This window comes from Anabas testudineus, chromosome 4, assembly GCF_900324465.2.
Source record: "Anabas testudineus chromosome 4, fAnaTes1.2, whole genome shotgun sequence".
NCBI lineage: Eukaryota > Metazoa > Chordata > Actinopteri > Anabantiformes > Anabantidae > Anabas > Anabas testudineus.
The window spans coordinates 24,916,271-24,940,963 of NC_046613.1; the positions used below are offsets into that span (position 1 = coordinate 24,916,271).

The 24,693-nt window shown below is 40.2% G+C and overlaps 1 protein-coding gene across 1 annotated transcript; it reads left to right on the forward strand.

The window, feature by feature from the left end:
* The first annotated feature begins 10,646 nt into the window (after positions 1–10,646).
* On the forward strand, positions 10,647–24,693 carry rab3b (RAB3B, member RAS oncogene family). Its single transcript, XM_026343597.1, has 5 exons — positions 10,647–10,905; positions 18,511–18,735; positions 20,883–21,001; positions 21,082–21,206; positions 22,747–24,693. Exons 2-5 carry the CDS (start codon positions 18,511–18,513, stop codon positions 22,929–22,931), a joined length of 654 nt encoding a protein of 217 aa, XP_026199382.1. The 5' UTR covers positions 10,647–10,905; the 3' UTR covers positions 22,932–24,693.

Here is a 24,693-nt window from a genome sequence, read left to right on the forward strand (position 1 = left end):
CTGATTTCTTGTTTCTATACCTAATTTTCTGATCAGTAGTATTTTTATTATGACAACCTTTTCTGTTTTCTGTCACTGGTTGGAGTGAGCTTCCGTAGTTTTTGATGGTGTCCTCCTCTCCCTAAATGCTGGTGTTTAGTTAGTTGACAGACAGGTTGGTTTGTACACGTACATTCAATCATTTCAAGAAAAGGTTCTGCAAACTTATCAGGTAAAATTCAGCTGAACTAACTCCAGCAGCCACGAGTCAATGCTGACACATTTTTCTCTGTATCTCAGTCTTTAAATCTTCCTTTTAAACCCTATTTCCTTTGCTGTGTGAACACACTGAGAACACATAACATCAGTCACTCTGACATTTTATGTTGTGGTTCTTCATTTGCAGCGGCAACACTCACCTGTGCAGTGTGCTTCCTCGTGGTTCTACAGGTGGGAGAGACACAGAATGAAGAGGTTAGTGCTAAAGTTACGTTTGACTATGATGACAATGGATCATTCATCATCTCTAAAAATGTTTTTCAGGATTTTATTAAAATACAAAGATGCAGATGTTCTAGTGATTATGTTAAGACATTTTTTATGTCTGAATAATGACGTAAACTTACCAAATGTAACCAAATGTCACGTGTTTATACAGATTTTATTATTCACTATAACATAGTGGAGAAACTACCATGCCAGAGTAAAATACACATGTAAAACTGTCTGTGGATGCAACACGTTGCATTAAGTTGCATTTTGATGTGTGAGATTTCTGTAACTTCCACATTTGGTGGTAAATTTACATTATTTTATTTCCTCTGCTGCTGTAACAACCGAGATCTCACTGACTAATAAAGGTTTTTCTCATCTTATTTTAATTTATTCTGAAAGCCTGTCCCTCCTTAAAGTAAATTAAAGTTAACTTTATTGTTCGACCAGCGTGTTTCAGCTCGTGGATTTCACCACATCACATCCATATCACCACAGAGCTGTCACACTAGTTCTGAGTATGAATCCTTCTATTATCTGCTGGTGATGTTCACATTCCCACTAAGGGTGTGAAAAACCTTGATGCTCCTGAGTATCGCGATATTATGTTTCGCGATACATCGTTTTTCAGTAACAACTACATCCTGGCCACTAGATGGCAGCGCTGTGCAGAACAATCGACTTTTGGCTCAGATATTATTCATGTGGAGGTGTTTTCCTAATATTTAGATAGTTCTTCTAAAATTGCATCCAAAAAAATCTGTTTCACAATTTATTTATTGAATCACAACTCCTGTATCGTGATATGTATTGTGACCAGATTCAAGCCAATAATTCAAGCCTCATTCTCACAGCAAGGTGGTTGTTTATCTGTGTGTTTATCTGGATATTAATGTGACTTTTACCCCCAAACAGTCCTGTGTGTAATGCAGGTAGTCATGACAGGCGTCCATGGTGATGGATTGGTTGGTCAGCTCCTTGATCAACTGTGGCTCGAAGTTAGAATCACGAGCGAGGACAGTTTTCTGCAGAATAAAAGCATAAAGACGAGTTTGTTATGTCGCAGTTTGGTCACAGAGAGAAGTCAATAGATTGTGTTTGATTTATCTGTGAAGAAAAATTCATTCGTCAGCAGCTATTTAGATGCTTTAAAAAAAAAACTGAGTCTGACGGGACTTTCCAGTGACTTCATCCTCACGTTTCATCACACAGTTGTTAAAAATAGCAGATTAGTGGAGTTCCAGGGAGTTTCTATGGTTCAGTGAGTTCACAGAATGTGGCCTCATCAAAACATAAAGAGGAAATGAAATCTAGTACTATTAAAACACATGGACACCATTTATAATCTTTTCTTCTCAGTCCAACTGATCCAACACTAACACTAACCTTAAACCAGACTGAGGAAAAGCTCCGGCTCAAACTGTAATAAGAAGGACGACTCAGTAATTGATTTGATTCTGTGATTCATATTTCCATTAGTTGTAGGTAAAACTAGTGCTCGAGCTGAAATTAATGTTCAGATGAATATCTGAGATTGAGATGAGTGAATCTGTGCTGTGAAATCCCTGTGAAGTGGTTTTCTGGGGGAGGACAGCTCAAAATAAATCAGCAGCTACGCTTGACTGAAATATTCACAACAGGCGGGACGAGTTAGAGAGGGTGGATCTTTACCAGCTCCAGTCTGAGAGAGTTCACAGCGTGGTTCAGTGTGTAGCTTAAAAATACTCAGGTTTAAGTACCTGCACTTTAGATTCAGCAGGATCTTTGGACTTAAAGTGTTTTAACTAACAGTTTGATGGTTCTAGTGAAAGATTACTTGTCTTTAAATGGTAAATGGCGTAAATGTTGGGAAATGGAGGATAAAAGGTTTTAAAACTCTAATTGATCAGTTCCAGCATGAAGCCTGTCTCAGAGTGAAATTATTACATGTCCTTGTTAATGAAAGCACGCAGGACTGAGGGTGTAGGACTTACGTTCCGGTCCTCCCAGCAGGTGTCACACTGGGTGGAACTGGGTGGCTGAGACAGTCGGTAACTGACAGAACCATCAGACAGACGTGTGGCGCTGCAGGTCAGAGCGGGTGAAGACTGTGCTGCAGCCGCAGGAGTCGCAGTCCTCAACCAGAAATCTAAAAATGAACGAATGAAATGAGTCACAGACTTTTCCTCTTATGAATGAAAAGTGGTTTCATTTATCACTGTACGACAGAAGTTCACTTTAAACCAGTGAAGTGAAAACTCACAGTGAAGTCTGACCTCAGCTTTACTCCTTTTATGAAGGGGACTGTGTCAATCTACAGATTTATGATTAATGAAAAACAAACAGCTTATTTTATTTATCCCAGCAGGTCTCAGGGTCAGGGGTCAAGTCTGCAGGGTCAACACACCAAGACTCTAACACAGGATGTGATGTAGAAAATCCTCAGTGGACTCAAGAAAGAATCAGCGTCTAAGAAGAAATTGATCTAAACGGAAGATATGAGGTGTGTTGAGAATCACAGGTACGTCTATTTATAAATGCAGCGCTTCAATATCTGCTCACAACGCGCTTATCAGCATGTGTCAAGAGCTGAATAAAAAAAAAACATTGTTAGTACTGATAAGGATTGTTAAAGAGTAATAATGAGCTGTAAACAGGATGAGGCCAAGTGCAGCAGAGATAAGTGTGCGAGTCAGAGATCGGCTTTGGTTTACCACAGATCAGCTGTGGTTTATGTAAAGTCATGTTTGAAACCAGAGCCGTTGGTTTTCAGGTCATTAAAATAAATCCTCTTCATACAACTCAGCCTGTGATGTGTTAAATCAGGTAAATTAACACCGCTACACAACATTAATCTAAATGGTTCAGTTCTCACAGGAATTAAATTGAATATAAAATTTGAAGCAGTTTCCAGCTTCGTTAAACTTTTACGAAGTTACATTTTAAAGAACTGAATTTAGAAGCGTTTATAGAACCTGTTGTGTTGTTCGACTGTTTTCCTTTGAAGCTTTTATTCCACGTCTGGGAGGACGTTGTGGATTTATTAATAGGTGATTTCAAATCCTGGTTTGGATTGAAATAGTGTAGACACCACATGAAACGATCAACCTAACCCTAACTACGTTTACTTGATACCTAAACATAACCCACATATTCGTGTCCATAATCTTTGTTTAAACAGTGTCGTCCGGCGTTTTTGACAGTTTAGGCCGAAACAAGTCGTGCACCAGGCACCGCTTGGTTCTTGAAATTAAAAGGGAACTTCTCATGAGAGGCCTTCCTTCCTATCTGGGGGTGTACTTAGAACAAAGGCTCACATGGGTCACATGAGAGGGTCGGGAAAGACGACCTTCATGGGAGTTGAGGTTGGAGGACCAGTTTACTACCTGTTGCAGTCTCTCAGTCTTTCCTCAAATCAGGTACATGACAAAATGCTTCTGCATAGACATGATTATCATTTCACCGTCTATCTACCACATGCTACAGTGGCACCTGGTCTGGGTGGAAAATCCCAGTGGGCCTGTAGAAAGTTCTTCTAATGAGAAGTGAGTCATTCTGATCATGGATCCACTGGTCTACACTGAAAATGCTGAACAGCAAAACGCAAATAACTGCACCGTACAACAGAGTAACACATAAACACACTTTATGATCCACACACACACACACACACACACACACACACACACACACACACACACACACACACACACACACGGTGTATAGACTGAAGGAACGCAAACAGAACAGATTTTCATAGACCATAAAGGGAAACAGAAAATAAACAACAGAGGGAATTCCCAGTCAACACTAAGTGAATCACACTGTCCCTTTCACTGGCCCCTCCCTGGGAATCACACTAACCCAGATCGCAGCTGTTGCTAATCTATCTAATGACATACAGGCCTTTTATTCTCACTCCAGTGAGGCCTGGCCGTGGTATTTACAGCGTGCACATCAGCCCAGTCAGCCACCGAGTTCTCGTTTCAGGCAGACTGAGCTGTGCTGAATAATCTCTTCATTAAAACTGATGCTGCAGAGTTCACACATAGAAACAATGGTGGACGTTTGTACAGGTCACTGACACGTCATCACCTTCTCTTAAACCTTCCTCTGTTTTTACAGAAGCATTCACACGTGCAGTGAGGCCTGCACCAAGATGATGATTCATCATCACTAAACCATCATGAACTAATGTTCAGTGACTTCTTCCTCTGTGTTAACTGTGTTAACCATTTGCTCAGTTCTTCCTGTACCTGTGGAAATGACCTCATAGTTTCAGTCCAAATGACAAAGACTGAGCTCTAGCTTTCAGACACACACACAGTGTTGTACAGTGTGTGTGTGTGTGTGTGTGTGTGTGTCTGATTGTTTTAACAAAATAAAACAGTGACTGAGGTGTTTTTACCACAACACATTTGTTTCCTGCTGCCACTTTTCAAAAGCTGCTGCTTTTTAATTAGTCCATTAAAACATCCATAACTATAATTCTGACTGATCAGCTGGTCTGTGATTAAACAGTCCTGCAGGTTCTGTTGGTTAATGGGTTGTTTGCTTTGCTCTCAGCGTAACTTTACTTATTCAGCTCAGCAATGTGTCACATGATTTAGCTCAGAGCCTGAGGAAATGAAACTGAAGCTGTCACAAACAAACACACAGCATTGTCTGTCTTACCCAGATACACAAGTAAAGTTTAATATATTTAATTGAGTCTATTCAATACGATCATGCTCTGTAACAGCAGATTTACAGGTTTGAGATGTGGAGAGATGATGACTAAACACCACAGCTATGAGCTGAACGCAGAGCTGCGTTCTCCCTAGTTCCCATCACCTGAGTCATGACTAGTTTGTGTACGTGCGAAACAGTCAGAGAACTGAATGAGTTGCATCAGCCCCCGTGTAAATGCCAACTACGGAGTTGTGGTTATGCAACACTGATGAAAGTGTAACTTGATCCTGTTGGAGAACGGTCACTTGTTAACTGTGACACAGAGAAAATCTAAAAACATGAAGCTTCTCAGACAGGTTTGGTTATTCTATTTCTATGAATTCTATTTCTATTCTTATTTGAATTGTATTCTATGTATAAAATATGATATGATATGATATGTGTCAGCTCCAATTACTGAACATGCTGGAGACACCTGGAGACACCTGGAGACACCTGGAGACACCTGGAGACACCTGACACTGTCAGTGTGACGTGCAGCACTGAGCAGTTTTACATCACACCTTTCAATTAAGGTGAAAAAGAAAGTATGATGTCATCAGATTGTAATCGAACAGCGGCTCAGACACAAACCACTGTTTTCTGTGTACGCAGGATGTTTTTTACCCAGTGACACGGTCACAAAACAGAAAGTCCCCAGAAGAAGAAGAAGAAGAAGAAGAAGAAGCCGGTTGCTTTAGCTACTGTGGAGCAGAAACATGTTGTTTAGTATGTTTGCTCTGTAACTACTTCCTGGAACTGTGCGGTCTCCCCCACTTTGTCTTTGTCCCTCCCAGGTCAGACTCAGACTGCAGCAGGCTCCACTTGGCTTTAGGGACTTTTTGCACTAAGGACGAGTTTCAAGTTAAATATGAAAACACAGCGAGCCGTTTGTCGATCTTTGTAAAAACACTTTCTGTCTTTCGTGATTTCATGAGTGACTCTAAGTAAACAGAGAAGAGAGAGTTTATTGTCAATAATCCTAGCTGTGTTTATTCAGCGTGTAATCCCAGCTCACGGTGCCTAATCCCAACTGAATCATTTAGTTTGATCAGTCGTCATGCAGCGTTTTTACTGTCTCACTAGAAGATTGATGATTTTCAGTAATTCACCTGATTCAGGCTTAAAAAATCATGATGATGCAGTTTACAACTACTTACACTAGTGTAGTTCCTACTAATAGCTACTGTAACATCCTGCAGTAAAACATGCAGTGTGTGGCAAATTACTTTCCAGTACAATGTACCCACCACCACCACCCAGCACCACCCAGCACCACCCAGCACCACCAGGTGGAAAGCCCCTTTGTTTCTAGGAATAATTCATAGAAGGACTCAACAAACAACTGTCGACACTTTAGCTGAGAAAAGATTCTTAGTTTAACTTCATCTGTAATCTGTGCAGAACACCGTCCTCACCACACACTCACACACACACTCACACACACACACACTCACACACTCACACACACACACACACACACACACACACTCACACACTCACACACTCACACACACACACACACACACACACACACACACACACACTCACACACACACACACACACACACACACACACACACACACACACACACACACACTCACACACACACTCACACACACACACAAACACACTCACACACTCACACACTCACACACACACACACACACACACACACACACACACACACACACACACACACTCACACACTCACACACACACACACACACACACACTCACACACACACTCACACACTCACACACTCACACACTCACACACACACACACACACACACACACACACACTCTCACACATACACACACACACACTCACACATACACACACACACACTCACACACACACTCACACACACTACTGTTGATATTCAGGGAAAGTACCGGACCTGGACTCAGACCTGGACTCAGACCTGGACTCAGACCTGGACTCAGACCTGGACTCAGACCAGACTGCGCCCTCCTGGTTTTCGACTCATTCATTAAAAACTAAATCAACACCTCGACCCGAACCTGGAATAGAAATAGATCCGAAACCCGAACACCTGCTGCAACAGGTGAGCAGCAAACTTACCGAGAGTGATGACGACACAGAGGCTCGAGGCTCGGAGCATGACGAGGTCCAGGTAACAAGAAAGAAAGAACTGACGAACTGATTAACTAGAAGAGTGGAGATGTGGAGCTGACGGTGCCAGGCTCTCTTCTCACGACTCTTCCGTGTTTGGCGCTGATCTCAGTGAAGTTCAGCCTCCACCTTCTTCCGCCTCCTTCCTCCCTCCTCCTCCACCTTCTGGTCTCCGCCCAGGGGGCTCAGGACCACCTGTGTCCCAGTCGAGAGGGACACAGGGACGTGTGCAGGTGTGAATGTGGCTTTATTTATTTATATTTGTATATTATGTTTTTTTTTTCTGGAATTAAATTAAATTAAATTAAATTAAATTAAATTAAATTAAATTAAATTAAATTAAATGTTCTAGATTAAAGTTGGTTCCAGTGTTTCCATCAGATGTTTAACAGAGGTTCATGGATTTATTCCTCGTGTCCCATTTGTTCCCTGCAGCTGTAGATTTTATACATGATATAAAAGTGTACCCCCCCCCTCCCACACACACACACACACACACACACTGTAATAATAAGTGATTATTCTGTGCTCAGTTCCTTGTGTGGAGTCATTTCAGTCATTAATCCCCTGAACCTGAGTTTTCTCCTCTGTCATGGACTAATTAACAGTAGTGCCAGTGTAGAAGTACTCTGTTACAAGTAAAAGTCAAACAAATACCTTCAACATTGTACTTTAGTAAAAGTACAACATATTATGTCAGATCTACTCCAAGTACCAAAAGTAAAAGGATCTTCAAGCACAAACACTCAGTTCCCATTGTTCTGTGATATTATTAGTTTAGAATTAATCAACGTGCTGATATAATTATCACCTGTTTTCAATGTACTCGTTGTAATTTGAATAACTTTTTTAATTATACTGTGTTTTGTTTTATTAACCTGAATCTGAAAAGTTCTTCTTCTTCTTTTCCTTTCAGGCGTCTCCACAGCCAATCATCTGCCTCCATTTAACACTGTCCACTACATCAGTGGTCCCCAACCCCCGGGCCGCGGACCGGCACCGGTCCGTGGGTCAATTGATACCAGGCCGCACAAAAAGATCTCTTGAAGCGTGTCATGATTCTCACCTTGGTCACCTGTCTGACCTACACCTCTACCTTCTTAAAGGGGAGTTTCTTTGTGCAGGTTAAAAGATCCAGTGAGGAGACAGAAGAAGAACCAACGACTTCACAGAAGAAGAAAGCTGCATTTAACACAGCACCAGGAGTCCGACAGGAAATATGGATTTATAGCCACAGGTTGGTCCCACGCACCAAGCACTACTTAAAGTCCCCTCCCTCTTTCTAGTCTTCGTTCTCTTTCCTTTTCCTCATTCATCAACTCTTCAAACTCCTCTTTCCATTTTCCATCACACTCCTGGCACCGGTCCATACACCCTGACCTGCTGTACGTCCTTTCCCTACTATCAGTCCTACACTCTTGGCTTCCTCCTCTTCTCCTTCTTTGATTTGGTAAATGTTTTACAGCAGACGCCCTTCCTGACACAGCCCTCTGCAATTATCCAGACTTCTGACAGGAACTAGATGACACTGGATTCTTCCCCCTTGTGGTTGCATTTATTAATTTGACTCTGAAAGTAGTAGTAATAGTAATAGTACTATAACTATGCAGTAGTGTATAGTACTCAGGTAAAATAGAAATTCTACCAAATCACAATACTCTAGTAAACGTAATTAGTTACAGCTGCAAAATGTTCTAGAAACAAAGGGACAAAGAATCTGGAGCTGTAAAGTGACAGCAGAGATAAAAAATCACTACAAACAGACACAAAGCGTCTGTCTGCTCTCGGCCAGCAGGTGTCCTCGTCGTCTCACTCTTGTGTGAGACTCAGTCTTCACCAGGTACCAGACTCACCAACCTTCACTAGTTCACTGGATTGAAACCCTCACTGTGTACCGAGCCTCTCTGTACCTGTGGGTTTTCACTCTGTAAGATTTCCTGGTCTCTTTTCTCGTCTGCTCTTCTTCACTCGAGGTTTATGCCTCAGCTTTGCCTCCTGTTCACGCTGACTCTGTACATCCGTTTGTCTGCCTGGTGTCAAAAACAAGACAAACTGTTCAACAAAGGCACAACGTAAAGTCCAAAGACAGGAAATGTTTTTCTAATCTTGTCCAATTAGTGAGCTCTATAGCCTCGGAGTGGTCGTAACAAGTGCTTCTTTGACCTCTCGTTGTTTGTCTATGAGCTCGAATCCGTCTGCCCGTTCTGCTCTGACCTCTGGCCACCAGGACTCTGGTGGATTCTCTCTTTCAGACATTTCGCTGGAAGCTCTAGAGACAGTTGTTCATGAAAGTAGATCAGCACTTTCTGAAATACTCACACCATCACTTAAACCACCTCTCCCCCCTTCTGATGCCTCCTTGAACTTCAGCACGTCCTTTTGACCATGTCTAAAGAGGTGTACCTAATGAAGTGGCTGCTGAGTCTTGTCTCTGTCTGTATTGTATTGATCGGCTCTCGTTGACTGCTGTCTGAAGGCTACACCGTCCCTCAGGGACATTATTCTTTTCTACTTGTCTTTGTGACGAGTGTCTGTTCACAGCTCTGTCTCAGGAACCAGAAACTGACCCTCTGAGATCTGCGTCCTCAAACCTTCCACTGTAGGATTGGAATGCTCCACAGTACAAATAATACCTGAACTATAATAATAATAATTATAGTTTCTGATTCTTATTTTTACATGTTATAATGCCACAGACAGAGAGGAGCTGGGCTGGTAGAAGCTGCCTGTCCCACCCATCCTACATCTTTTTATGGTCATTGTGAACCTTTTGACCTGAACTCTGTGACACATGTGCTCCCTGCACCCTGCACCCTGCAGGGCTGTTTGGTAAGACCATGATACACTATAATTCATTGCAGAGGAGTGTGACAAATGCTGAATCTTCACAACAGGAAGAATTAAATATCTGGTGTTTTTGTCTGATAAATGACAAAATAATTGACAATCAAAGGTAAACTGTGTCCCTCCTTCTGTTAGTTTGACCCCTGAACGATGCTCTGTGGGATCAGAGGTCAGTGCGTTCAACGTCAGATTGAACACACACCTGTGCTCGTGTGTGTGTTTCTGTTTGTTGCAGCAGCACAAACATGCACATTCCCCGTTTTTCAAGATGTCTCTCTTATTGCAGCTGAAGCAATTACACGCTTCAGTGCGTCGGTTATGAGTCATCGCAGCAAGCGTCTGCAGAGATGTGCCGTGTGATAGGGCGGAGGAATCAGGCAGAGGAGAAAAAATAAAACGCTGTTCATTCACAGGGAAGTCTGTGCTGGCTATTTTTAGGGGGAGGAGGTGACAGGCAGCGGGCGCCTTTGCACATATTCCCATCGCTTCGCTCCACCTTGAATTAACGCAGGATGTCAGCGTAAAGCTGTGCGTAAAGAAGCTGCGCGCCGACCGCGGGGACGTTTCACAGGCGGCTTCAGCTCGTTTCAGCAGCAACGTTTCCACTCTGGTTACTACAAACCTCCTCCGTGGATCAGATCCGACACATTTGGTGCTTTTTGTTATTATTAATATTATTTCTGGAGTCCGAGCGAGCGAGCTGTTCCCCTCAGGTGCAGAGAGAGAGAGAGAGAGAGAGCATCAGATCCGCCCAACAGAGGTAAGACAGACAGAAACACGATGACCGGCGGTGACACGACGACACCGATTAACAGCGTTTAACAGCGTTTAATGGACACACACACACACACACACACACACACACACACACACACACACACACACACACACACACACACCGAGCTGAAGCTTTGGGATCCAGAAACGTCGATTACACCTGAACCAGCGACAGTGGAGCTAATATGTAAAATCATCTTCAAATGAAGAGTCTCGTTCATTACACAGACACTTTAAACCATAATATTCCATAATGATCCTTATCATACATCTATAGACACACACAGTGCTCCTGTGGTGCTCAGCATTGATGTTAATCTAACTGATCATTTGTTCTTTACACACGTTTTATTTGGATCATTACTCTCAATGTGTTTTCGATATTTGATCATGTATGTTAACAGATTCAGTCTGTGTGTCACTGTGGGGAACTGAGCCTCTGTTGGCCTCCATCTGCTCTTGGTGTGTCTGTGATGTGTTTTCTCCCTGTAGGAATGTTCAGTGTCTCCACTCTGGATTCTACTGGAACTGTGAATTTTGTCATGTTCATGTGTGTGTTCCAGTTTCCTAGAGGAGGATTAATGATGTTATGTTGTGTGAGTTTACATTTAATCTACTGACGTTTCACCAAATATCTCCACAATATTTCTCGTCTTATTGTCTTAAAGTGTCTGTGTTGAGTTTGTGGAAACACGTTATCTAGAAGGAAAAGGAGGATTGTGGAGACCTGCTGTGTCTATGGAGCCTTAGTTTTTATTTCTGCAATATTTTCTGGTGCTGTAGTCTAAAGAGGCCTTGTTGTGATTTCTATGCTGCTTTTTACTGATGGAGAGTAACGTGATTCAATTTCTTGTGGGAGCTACAGAGGAATCATATTCTGCTTTTCATGTTCTGATGTTATACTTTAGTAAATGCTGCATCAACCATCTGATGTTATACTTTAGTAAATGCTACATCAACCATCTGATGTTATACTTTAGTAAATGCTACATCAACCATCTGATGTTATACTTTAGTAAATGCTACATCAACCATCAACCATCTGATGTTATACTTTAGTAAATGCTACATCAACCATCTGATGTTATACTTTAGTAAATGCTACATCAACCATCTGATGTTATACTTTAGTAAATGCTACATCAACCATCTGATGTTATACTTTAGTAAATGCTACATCAACCATCTGATGTTATACTTTAGTAAATGCTACATCAACCATCTGATGTTATACTTTAGTAAATGTTACATCAACCATCAACCATCTGATGTTATACTTTAGTAAATGTTACATCAACCATCTGATGTTATACTTTAGTAAATGCTACATCAACCATCTGATGTTATACTTTAGTAAATGTTACATCAACCATCAACCATCTGATGTTATACTTTAGTAAATGCTACATCAACCATCTGATGTTATACTTTAGTAAATGTTACATCAACCATCTGATGTTATACTTTAGTAAATGCTACATCAACCATCTGATGTTATACTTTAGTAAATGCTACATCAACCATCTGATGTTATACTTTAGTAAATGTTACATCAACCATCTGATGTTATACTTTAGTAAATGCTACATCAACCATCTGATGTTATACTTTAGTAAATGCTACATCAACCATCTGATGTTATACTTTAGTAAATGCTACATCAACCATCTGATGTTATACTTTAGTAAATGTTACATCAACCATCTGATGTTATACTTTAGTAAATGTTACATCAACCATCTGATGTTATACTTTAGTAAATGCTACATCAACCATCAACCATCTGATGTTATACTTTAGTAAATGCTACATCAACCATCTGATGTTATACTTTAGTAAATGATACATCAACCATCTGATGTTATACTTTAGTAAATGTTACATCAACCATCTGATGTTATACTTTAGTAAATGTTACATCAACCATCTGATGTTATACTTTAGTAAATGCTACATCAACCATCTGATGTTATACTTTAGTAAATGCTACATCAACCATCTGATGTTATACTTTAGTAAATGCTACATCAACCATCTGATGTTATACTTTAGTAAATGTTACATCAACCATCTGATGTTATACTTTAGTAAATGCTACATCAACCATCTGATGTTATACTTTAGTAAATGCTACATCAACCATCTGATGTTATACTTTAGTAAATGCTACATCAACCATCTGATGTTATACTTTAGTAAATGATACATCAACCATCTGATGTTATACTTTAGTAAATGCTACATCAACCATCTGATGTTATACTTTAGTAAATGTTACATCAACATCTGATTTTATACTTTAGTAAATGTTACATCAACCATCTGATGTTATACTTTAGTAAATGCTACATCAACCATCTGATGTTATACTTTAGTAAATGCTACATCAACCATCTGATGTTATACTTTAGTAAATGATACATCAACCATCTGATGTATACTTTAGTAAATGCTACATCAACCATCTGATGTTATACTTTAGTAAATGCTACATCAACCATCTGATGTTATACTTTAGTAAATGCTACATCAACCATCTGATGTTATACTTTAGTAAATGCTACATCAACCATCTGATGTTATACTTTAGTAAATGCTACATCAACCATCTGATGTTATACTTTAGTAAATGCTACATCAACCATCTGAAGTTATACTTTAGTAAATGCTACATCAACCATCTGATGTTATACTTTAGTAAATGCTACATCAACCATCTGATGTTATACTTTAGTAAATGCTACATCAACCATCTGATGTTACACTTTAGTAAATGCTACATCAACCATCTGATGTTATACTTTAGTAAATGCTACATCAACCATCTGATGTTATACTTTAGTAAATGCTACATCAACCATCTGATGTTATACTTTAGTAAATGCTACATCAACCATCTGATGTTACACTTTAGTAAATGCTACATCAACCATCAACCATCTGATGTTATACTTTAGTAAATGCTACATCAACCATCTGATGTTATACTTTAGTAAATGCTACATCAACCATCTGATGTTATACTTTAGTAAATGTTACATCAACCATCTGATGTTATACTTTAGTAAATGCTACATCAACCATCTGATGTTATACTTTAGTAAATGTTACATCAACCATCTGATGTTATACTTTAGTAAATGTTACATCAACCATCTGATGTTATACTTTAGTAAATGCTACATCAACCATCTGATGTTACACTTTAGTAAATGCTACATCAACCATCAACCATCTGATGTTATACTTTAGTAAATGCTACATCAACCATCTGATGTTATACTTTAGTAAATGCTACATCAACCATCTGATGTTATACTTTAGTAAATGCTACATCAACCATCTGATGTTATACTTTAGTAAATGCTACATCAACCATCTGATGTTATACTTTAGTAAATGCTACATCAACCATCTGATGTTACACTTTAGTAAATGCTACATCAACCATCAACCATCTGATGTTATACTTTAGTAAATGTTACATCAACCATCTGATGTTATACTTTAGTAAATGCTACATCAACCATCAACCATCTGATGTTATACTTTAGTAAATGTTACATCAACCATCTGATGTTATACTTTAGTAAATGCTACATCAACCATCTGATGTTACACTTTAGTAAATGCTACATCAACCATCAACCATCTGATGTTATACTTTAGTAAATGCTACATCAACCATCTGAAGTTATACTTTAGTAAATGCTACATCAACCATCTGATGTTATACTTTAGTAAATGCTACATCAACCATCTGATGTTATACTTTAGTAAATGCTACATCAACCATCTGATGTTATACTTTAGTAAATGCTGCATCAACCATCTGATGTTATACTTTAGTAAATGCTACATCAACCATCTGATGTTATACTTTAGTAAATGCTACATCAACCATCTGATGTTATACTTTAGTAAATGCTACATCAACCATCTGATGTTATACTTTAGTAAATGTTACATCAACCATCTGATGTTATACTTTAGTAAATGCTACATCAACCATCTGATGTTATACTTTAGTAAATGCTACATCAACCATCTGATGTTATACTTTAGTAAATGCTACATCAACCATCTGATGTTATACTTTAGTAAATGTTACATCAACCATCTGATGTTATACTTTAGTAAATGCTACATCAACCATCTGATGTTATACTTTAGTAAATGCTACATCAACCATCTGATGTTATACTTTAGTAAATGCTACATCAACCATCTGACATCAAGTGTTGTGGAAACCTCCTGCAGCCTCTGACGACACCTCCTCAGCTGAGCTCACATCTGGTCCTAGAGTTTGATCAGAGATCAATGTTTAGTTTTTTATCGGCGGTGGAGGAAAACGAACGAGTTCCTTTCCCAAAGATGGAACTAGAACAACAGTTAAAGTCTGTATGCAGCCCACAGGAAGTCCTCCACAGACAACCAATCAGAACAGAGTGGGAGGGGAGAAGGAGCCTTAAAGACACAGGAGCTCGAAGGAGACGTTTTAGTGTCATATAATCAGTATCAGTGGATCCAGAATCAAATCTAAACTCTGAATTAAGCAGAATTTGACCACTTTAAAAACAGACATCACCAGCTCGACACAGGTGAACTTCGAGCTAAATGCTAATACTAGCATGCTAACAGGTGTAATGATGACCGTGTTAGTTTAGCACCTGCTAATTAGCAGTAAACTTAAAGCTGCTGCTGTTTGTTTCCTGAGTGGATTCAACTACAGCTCCTGAGCCTCTGGATGAGGAGTGGGTTCACGGTGTTTGTCTCAGTTAAATATTTCAAATGAACAGAAGAAGGATCCTGTGTCATTCTGCTGCTTTTATCTTTCATTCTTTTTTCAGTTTGTTTCTTTTAAAGATGAATCGTTTTAGTGAGCGGTTGTTAAAGACTAAGAACAAAAGTTGTTTCTCAATAATGTGATAAAATGATCTGAGATATAAACCCAATATTCATGAAATACTAACACCACAAGTAAATGTTCTGCATGTATAATCAGAGAAACGCAGCTAAAGTACCAGAAGTAAAATGTGTATACGTCAATAGATCATTATCAAGTTTTATTTACTGATGATTGATTGTTCAGTTTGTAAAATACTCAAAATATTCAGCTCCTACCTAAATTCTAAATAAATGCAATATAATTATATCATACAAAAATATCATTTATAATAGTTCTGTATAGATTTAAAGTATATTGTTAATAATTATTAGTAGATAGTGGAGGAGAAAGTACAACATGTAAGAACAGAGAAGTAGTAGGAGTACAAGTATGTGGCATGAAAATAAAATAGACAAGTACATTTGTGTTACACCAACACTTCTCACGGTCTTCATCAGCGGATGAGTTCAGTTGTCATCACACATTTCACACAAAGGTCACACGAAACATTGAGTTACAGCCAAACACAGTTTGTTTCTCTCTGTATTTTCCATATGGTTAAATAATGCTGATAGTGTATTAACAGTATTATAAGCAGACTCCTGCCTCTTGGTGCCTCGTTTCCACTCAATAATAGTAAATATACAGAGGATGTCATGTATCTGTGGCGCTCGTTAGTCACTTTATTGTTCATTCTTCATGCAGCTTTGCACTCGCTGTGTTTGAGCTACAGTCCGTAGTTTTACTGAAGTACACGTTCATACGATTGTCAGATGTTTCTCTCCACTTATTATCACTTGGTTGGATGGTTAAATCCAACCCACGGTGCAGTAATGAATGTAAAGTTATCGCATGATGTGGTGTGTGTTCCTGTAACATCAGCCTGTGTCTAGCTCACAAACAGGAGCAGCTCACACTTCTGAATATGACTCTCTGTTGACTAATTGGTTCTTTTCTAATAAATCGTGTCAGTCAGACGTCTGAAAGATGGACACAGTGTTGAATACAGTTCGAGGCTCGTGGCTTTAACAGTGTTTATAAAACTGATCAGTCAACAGAATATTAATCAGTAAGTTTCTGTTTAGACAGTAGTAGTTAACTCGTTATTTTTGGATATCAGACAAAATTAGAGGATTACAGATCTGTCATCTGTTGAGTTTTAAACAGACAATTTTCTTCAACATAATAATCAACCAATTAATCAATAATTAAAACAGTCGTTGGTTGCAGCACTTACCTTCTGTGCCAGCTGCAAAAATGGTGACCTCATAAATTAATGTCATAAATGGTATTTAAATATGGACAGATGATTTCACAGCTTGTAGCCTGTTCCATAGTAAAGTCTAGTGCATGAACGGGTCACTGAACGAGCCTAAATCAGGTCCAGGTCCGCGGGCCCTCGTCCTGATGTACATAACATCCAGAAAACACTAACTAAAACTGTCAGATGTATTTTAGTGGAGTTAAAAGTGCAGTATTTCATATTTCATATATAAGTAATGAAAGCGTAAACGTACTTGATAGCTTGAAGCTGAAGGTGCAGATGGTGATAAATCTCTGGGATCACAACTACAAGTCAAACTTTGACAAACCTTGTTTGTTTGAAACGTACAGTAATTAGAAACTGTCTCTGGCATTTTTCATTCCTATTGTGTTTTCACACTCAGTCTTTTCTCAGCACACTCCTTTCTGACAGATTTCCACTGTGGATGCTGAACAAAATCAAAACACGGTTAAGATTAGTGTGGTGAGAACACAGGCTCTGTCTCACCAACAATAGATAACATGTCTTGAATAGAAAGCAGCAGCACCACAGTGACAGATCTGCAGCAGATGTTATTCAGCTCCACTTCAAAACTGCTTGTATTGAATCTTCAAAATTACTTTTGACATATAGAAAAAAGTCTGTTGTTTTCCACCAAATGGTCGAATGAGTCACATTAAAATCCAGAGATTAGCCGTGTCAGAGTATCATTCCCACAGCGAGAAGTAGAATGTCAGATCCTCCCCCGGTCCCTGACGGAGCAGATGACACAACCATCCATGCTAGATTGAACCCAGCAGGATCTTCAGCTGTGACTCATCTGCTGCTCACATTCATTCAGTGTGCACATGCCGAACGTTCACACGACCTCTACCTGTCTGCGGGCTGCACCTGAGAGGCAGCTCTTCTTTTACTTTATGTGACTCGACAGCGACTGTTTGTTTAACACTGCTGAATCACATTTGGCTTCGTTCATTCTTCTGTGTTCCTAGTGGGGTAAAAACCTTTCAAATGTCAGCTCTCCAGGAACAGAGAGGAGCAGATTAGTATGTTTTTCAGCTCATGACACAGGTGTTGATATAGTTCAAATTACACCTGTCACTGTGAAGAAGCTATTTGAGACGTGTTTGTACCTGACTCAGTCTTTTCACAACCTTGACAAATTATACATGGTCTGATTTATTCAATAATATGTGGGACAAACAGGCGTCCATCACTCACTAAAACAGATTCACACTGTATGAGGTAAAACTCTCTGTTGTCACATGTGATGCTGAAGCTTTAAGGATGCTCTTAAACAGGGAACACATTTGAACTACTCAAGCTTCACATGTTAAACCGTAACTGGATTTTAAAAAGTGTCTTCTACGCTAGAAACAAAGTCCTTTCTTTATGCTGACTGTTGCTTTTTGTCACTCATCCTACCAAAACTCCAGATGGCGAAGGCAGACCAACGTTTCGGCCAGCGGGACGGCTCCGACCAGAACTTTGACTACATGTTCAAACTGCTGATCATCGGGAACAGCAGCGTTGGAAAGACGTCCTTCCTGTTCCGCTACGCAGACGACTCCTTCAGTAACTCCTTCGTCAGCACCGTGGGCATCGACTTCAAGGTTAAGACGGTGTATCGCAACGACAAGAGGATCAAGTTGCAGATCTGGGTGAGAATGGATGGACTCCGAGTTCCCAAACTCTTTATAGAATAAACAGCTGGAATAGTGAAAGAGCTTTTAGCTTAATGGACAAAACGGAACTGTAGGAGTTTGTATGAATTCTATGAAACATGACAAGATTAATAATGTAGTACGACATGTATAATATGCTGCTACTGCTACTATATGGTGGTACACAGCACATGGTAACGTACTGTAATATGACATAACACAAGCAATGCAGTATTATACATAAGATATATACAAATATACAGTATTCTAGTATTATAGTACAGTATAATTCAAATACTATACTGGAATATAAAATAAAACATGTTAGAGCAATGTATGTATGTATACTAGTATAATAGTACTAGTATATATATATATATATATACTACTTTAATAGTATACTATGATAAAATGTGACAGAACATACAGAACCATCATTTACTGTACAGCATGGTGACATGATGTTCTCTCCATCACTCACAAGCTGCTGGGAGGAAGAGAAAAGACAGACTACAGCTACAGCTTGTATCATCAATGGTGATGTTGTTGCCATGGCAGCAGCTTTTCACACTAACACACACACACACACAAACAAACAGCGCTGCGTTCGGTGGCAATTAAAGAGACCTCTTGGGGCGAAGACGTCGAGACCTGGCAGAGGCCAGAGAGTCCTGGGGGGTGAGGCAGTGTGGGAGGGGGCGGCCCTGACATAAGTAGGGCTAATCAGAGCAGATTGATTCAATCTGAAAGCACAGTGATGAGTAAAAATAGACACAAAGAACAGACAACATAAACAATAACACAAATGCAGGAGATCATCAGAGCATCATGGGAGTTGTAGTCATGTAATGTTAAAATCCACAAACAAGCGATTTGATGGTGTTTACAGGTTAATGATCTGATATTATCATATAACACGGACAGAAAATCAAAATCAGTTGGAGATCATCTTTGTTTCATGTCTCGTGTACGACTCGTATTGTTTTGGTCTGTTGTGGACTGGACCCCCTGAATCTGGCTGAAACAGAACAGTGGAGGCTGATCAGCACATTATTCCACATGGTGTTCATGAACATAAAGTTCAGCTGTCCATCTATATTTGGCAGTGTTGTTGCTTTGCAGTGATGTCCCCTTTTTAAAATCAAAGACGCTGGCGACAGGTCACTACATGCAGTTCTGCTTATCCCCCCCCATCCCATGATTACTGTAGCTGCTGTGGCTCCCTCTCTCTCTCTCTTTCTCTCACACACACACACACACACACACACACACACACACACACACACACACATAGATACAGTATGTGCATATTTATTATCATGCTCTACATCAAATCCCAGTTAATTAAGTGCACAGAAGCTCTCGCTGTAGAAAAACAGTCATTGGTGAATGAGTGCAGAGAAACACAACAGAGCTAAATTTAGAGGACTGTCTGCACCAGCTGTAGTGAAGATGAAATAGTGGAGGACGGCGTCACGGGCGTGAAAGTCACATTGAGGCTCAGCTGGTTGGCTGCAGTCGAGCTGCGATCTGCACTGGCGGCTGTGGATCGATCGGTGTGTTAGATAAGAGTCAGAGAGGAGATGAAAACATGTGCGACTGTTTTTGTTCCCCGTGAGATTAAAGAGTGAGACACACACACTCTGACAGCAGCAGCAGCCTTGATCACTGATTAGCTGCACAAATCCAAAGCCGTGTGTTGGTTACTGCTGAATGTCTGTGTGAAATATTACACACGAGCCAGAAACCACTTGTGGAGCTGACAGCATGTTGGGTCAGAGTCTGCTTGAACTTGTGCTGCTCTCTCCGCTGCATATAATGGTCTGAATGCACATATTGTCAAATCTGTGTTTTTGTGTGAAGGTCCATTCATTGTAAAGTAAGTTAGTGACATGTGGTGTTTGAATATCAATTTCCAGCAGGTAGAGTTTCATTCATTTTGCTGAGTACCTGAACTTTCTACACATGGCACCACCACTATCACACAAAGACTGGATGTTCATCACTTTTGAAAACACAGGTTTGTTGTTGCACCGCTGATGTTGAGGCTTAAAGAATCCGCCTGTAGAGGACGCTCTTCCAGTTGTGACTTCGTGAAGTGAAGTTCTGAGTAGAATTACTGAAGCTGATGTGTTTTTCTCCAGGACACAGCGGGTCAGGAGCGCTACCGCACCATCACTACAGCCTACTACCGCGGTGCCATGGGCTTCATCCTCATGTACGACATCACCAATGAGGAGTCCTTCAACGCCGTCCAGGACTGGTGTGTGATCGACTGATGAACAAGAGATTGAGATGAACGTGAGATGCAGCTGATGACGTCTCTGTGTTTCGTGTTTTCAGGGCCACTCAGATTAAGACATACTCGTGGGATAATGCCCAGGTGATCATGGTGGGCAACAAGTGTGACATGGACGAGGAGAGAGTCGTACCACCAGAGAAGGGAAAACACCTCGCAGACCAGTTAGGTGAGTTTAACTCAGGTTTCACAACGTAAATCCTCCAGAAAATATTCTTTATCTCAGGTTTCAGATGGTAACAGAACTCCTAACATGACTACTGAGTAGAAAGCGGGGGGGGGGCTCGTCTTACCTGATGCAGCCAAAGAAGCCACATTGGTGTAAATCTGGATCAGGTTGCACCAACATTAAGCATCACGATGTGCATAGAACTCATTTAAGGGCCCATTTCAGAATAATGATAGTTTATATTATAGGAAAATGATTTCTGGATTAATAAATGAACAATGCAGCAGGTAATTTTATTACTTTATGTATTGCTACTACTTAAAATAGTTGAGGGTACTTTATGCAGAATTAAATACACAAAGTATTTAAATCTATTATAATACATCAGAATTTATTATCTATTATATTTTGTAATAATAATCTGAATCTGCAGAACAACCACAGCTGTAGTAAAGAAAATATGGGGAAATAAAAAGAACAAAATGACTCATAGTACCTCAGAACCTTACTCCTAACTCAGCTACAGTACTAAATGTCTCATTATCAGAGATAATTTACATTCAGCAGACACTTTTATACAAATCAGATATTTATTGTGAGAAAAAACACGTGCACTTGTGTTGACCTCAACTCCAGGGAAAAGGAATTTACCCCCGGGGGTGTGTACGGAGGAATACTGAAGTACTACAAGTGTGTTGCCTATTTTCCAAAGCCAACAAGATGTTTTTAGCCATGCACAGTACTGGTACTACAACTCTGCTGCTTGGAGCTGTTTGTTCACTGATGCAAGACCTGAAATAATGTACACGCTGCAGGCACCAGTGGAATAAGTTGTGTGGTAATAATCTTCGTACAGTTTAAAGTTAGAGAGCACATCACATCAGCAAAAAGATTGTATAAGAGACTCTGCTCATGCAAAACGATATAAACAAAACCGTGTTGTATGAGCAGCTACAGACGGAGCTGAACGTAAGGAACAGGGAAAAACGGGAGTGAGTGAAGTTGTGTCCGACTGGACCTGTGTCATATCATATACAAATATTTGGACTTGGATCTTCCAGATGAAAAAGACTCACTGGGCTTAAGCTGTTTGTGAAGTGGGAAGAAGAATACAGCAAACACACCTTTATATGCAAAGTATACTAAGTAAATAGGTTAAATCATAAAGCAGCAAGTTTTTCAAGACCTAAAAATAGAGCTTTGAAGGTTTGAAACTTCTGTCGCCTTTAAACAAAGCAACACGTGACTCATTGTTGAAAATAGATCTATGAGTCACAGGTGATTAAAAAAGACATTTTTCTCAAACACAAACTAAAAAAAAGCTCAAGAAGTTCCACTGTGCTTGTTAAAAAATACTGTGTACAGTAATAAAAACCTGACTACATCCAGTTTGTCTCACAGGGTGCTGACGTCCTTCACTTTGGTGGAACTGTGCTTTAAACTGAGCAATGAAATCATTTACTTCTGTGTGGAGTTTAGAGTCCAGTCTTCGTTAAGACGGCCTGAAAGCTCCTTCTTACTGTCCCGTTTCCTCCTGCAGGGTTCGAATACTACGAGGCGAGCGCCAAGGAGAACATCAATGTGCGGCAGGTCTTCGAGCGCCTGGTCGACATCATCTGTGTGAAGATGTCTGAGCGCGTGGACGTCGAGGCGCCCGCGGCTCCAGGCTCCAAGACCACCAGATTGACCGACAAGCCCGCCCAGCTACCTCAGAAGTGCTGTTGATCGTCCACCGCGCGTCATCCCTCTGCTATCGCCCCGCCCCCCCCCCAGGTTCCCGAGAAAAAGATAAAAACAGATTAACTGTTGTAACATTCCTCAGCACACTTTCTGCTTCAGTCCATGTTTGTGAGCAGTCAATAATCCCTATGCCTACTAACATTTATATAACCAGTCTCATCCCCGTCCCTCCCCAGGTACCGAGGTTGGCCCTTATATAGACCGATAAGCAGCAGTGCACCCCAATCCAAACTAACCTGAATTTGATGTGTTTAAAAAAGTGACAAAACCCCTGTTGAGGATCTGGTTTAAATTCTAGCAGCTGTGAGCTCGTTGATTTGTTCACAGCTTCTTTAGATGATTTCATGTTTTAAATACTTTAGCTGAGTTTTTCCATCACGTAGTAATGAATGGGAAAAAAAAAGGTTTTGTGAAGCCACCAATATATCAAAGCAGGTGCCTAAAATGTGTGGTCGAACAGCCGAAGTCTGTTGATGAAGGTAAATAAATGGAGAGATTTAGTAGTTAGAGTACTACATGTATTGAAGAAGCAGTATTTTAACACAGTAAACTGCTCAGATTACATTTTACAATAGCTGTTGTAAACAGTTTAAAGCTAACAGTTCACCTCCCGATGTGATGTTCACTGAAGAATTGGAGTTTATCTCTCATAAGACTGACTAGAACAGGACGAGGGTTCAGGTCATGGTTACTCTTTCCCTTCGTTCCTTCTCTACCGCTTGACATGAACGTGGCAAAAAACGAGTCACTACAGCTACTTTGTTTCGTGATTATCGGTGCTGTTGTCATCTCTTTATATTGTTGTTACCAACAATATAAAACCTTTTCTTTCATTTTTACATTTCAGGGACTCCCTAACAAAAATTTGCCACATTTGATCCAAGTGTGACCTTAAATGAAAGAGCTGTTAAAACCTCTAAGTAAAGACGCCGTCCCAACAAGCTGGTTTACAGCCCTGTACATGGAACAGGTTAAATAGCTCATCCTACGGAAATGAACATAAAAGAAAGCGACCGCGGGACTGAGTCAACACTGAAGTGCAGCACACATCTGTAAAGTAGAATTATTTAACATCAACTGACAGCGACAGCACAACAAGGGAAGCCAGAAAGAAAATGTGGTGAAGTTCTGACCACATTTCTGAAGAGCTGATGATTCATGACGGTAGATTATAGGACAGTGGGTCTTCTGGTTACGCACTGTTTCAAACACACCAAATTCAAATTTTGCTGGAGTGCACTGTCGGAAGAAGCAGAAGACGGGTCCACAGGAAAGCAAAGCACTGCCTCTCCTCCAAGTGTAGCACAAGAGAAACTCACGCCATCACAGCTGCTCGTGTCCACAAGTTTACAGGTTTCAGTCGTTCAGTGAGTCATCTGCTGAAAAATCAAGTAGGCTGCTTCAGAGATAGCTCGTAATAGTTAGGTCCACTTTAAGAAAATATACCTACAGGCCATTAACTGTTACCGGCCTTACTTAGTGCTGTTTCTGGCTTGAAAGATGCTTTAGGGCTACACCACCAATGCACAACTCCCAGGCAGGGCTGCAGCCAAAATCACCTGAGACGAAGACTAAACAGGACAAGACTGACACAAGTCCAAAAACCAGTCCCACGGAAAAGTCTAATACTAGTCGGACGTGTATTTAAACTGCATACAGTTAAACAGAGAGTGTGGTAAACAGGAACTGACCCCATTAACTACAAATGTGAATTACATTCCCTGAAAAGGTTTTTTTTTTTACTACT

What these genes read in the sequence shown, in the direction of transcription:
- rab3b (XM_026343597.1), top strand. Translation starts at nt 18,511, where the DNA reads ATGGCGAAGGCAGACCAACGTTTCGGCCAGCGGGACGGCTCCGACCAG. An exon ending in GGATCAAGTTGCAGATCTGG is followed by an intron (nt 18,736 to 20,882) that starts GTGAGAATGGAT and finishes GTTTTTCTCCAG; the next exon opens with GACACAGCGGGTCAGGAGCG. An exon ending in ACACCTCGCAGACCAGTTAG is followed by an intron (nt 21,207 to 22,746) that starts GTGAGTTTAACT and finishes TTCCTCCTGCAG; the next exon opens with GGTTCGAATACTACGAGGCG.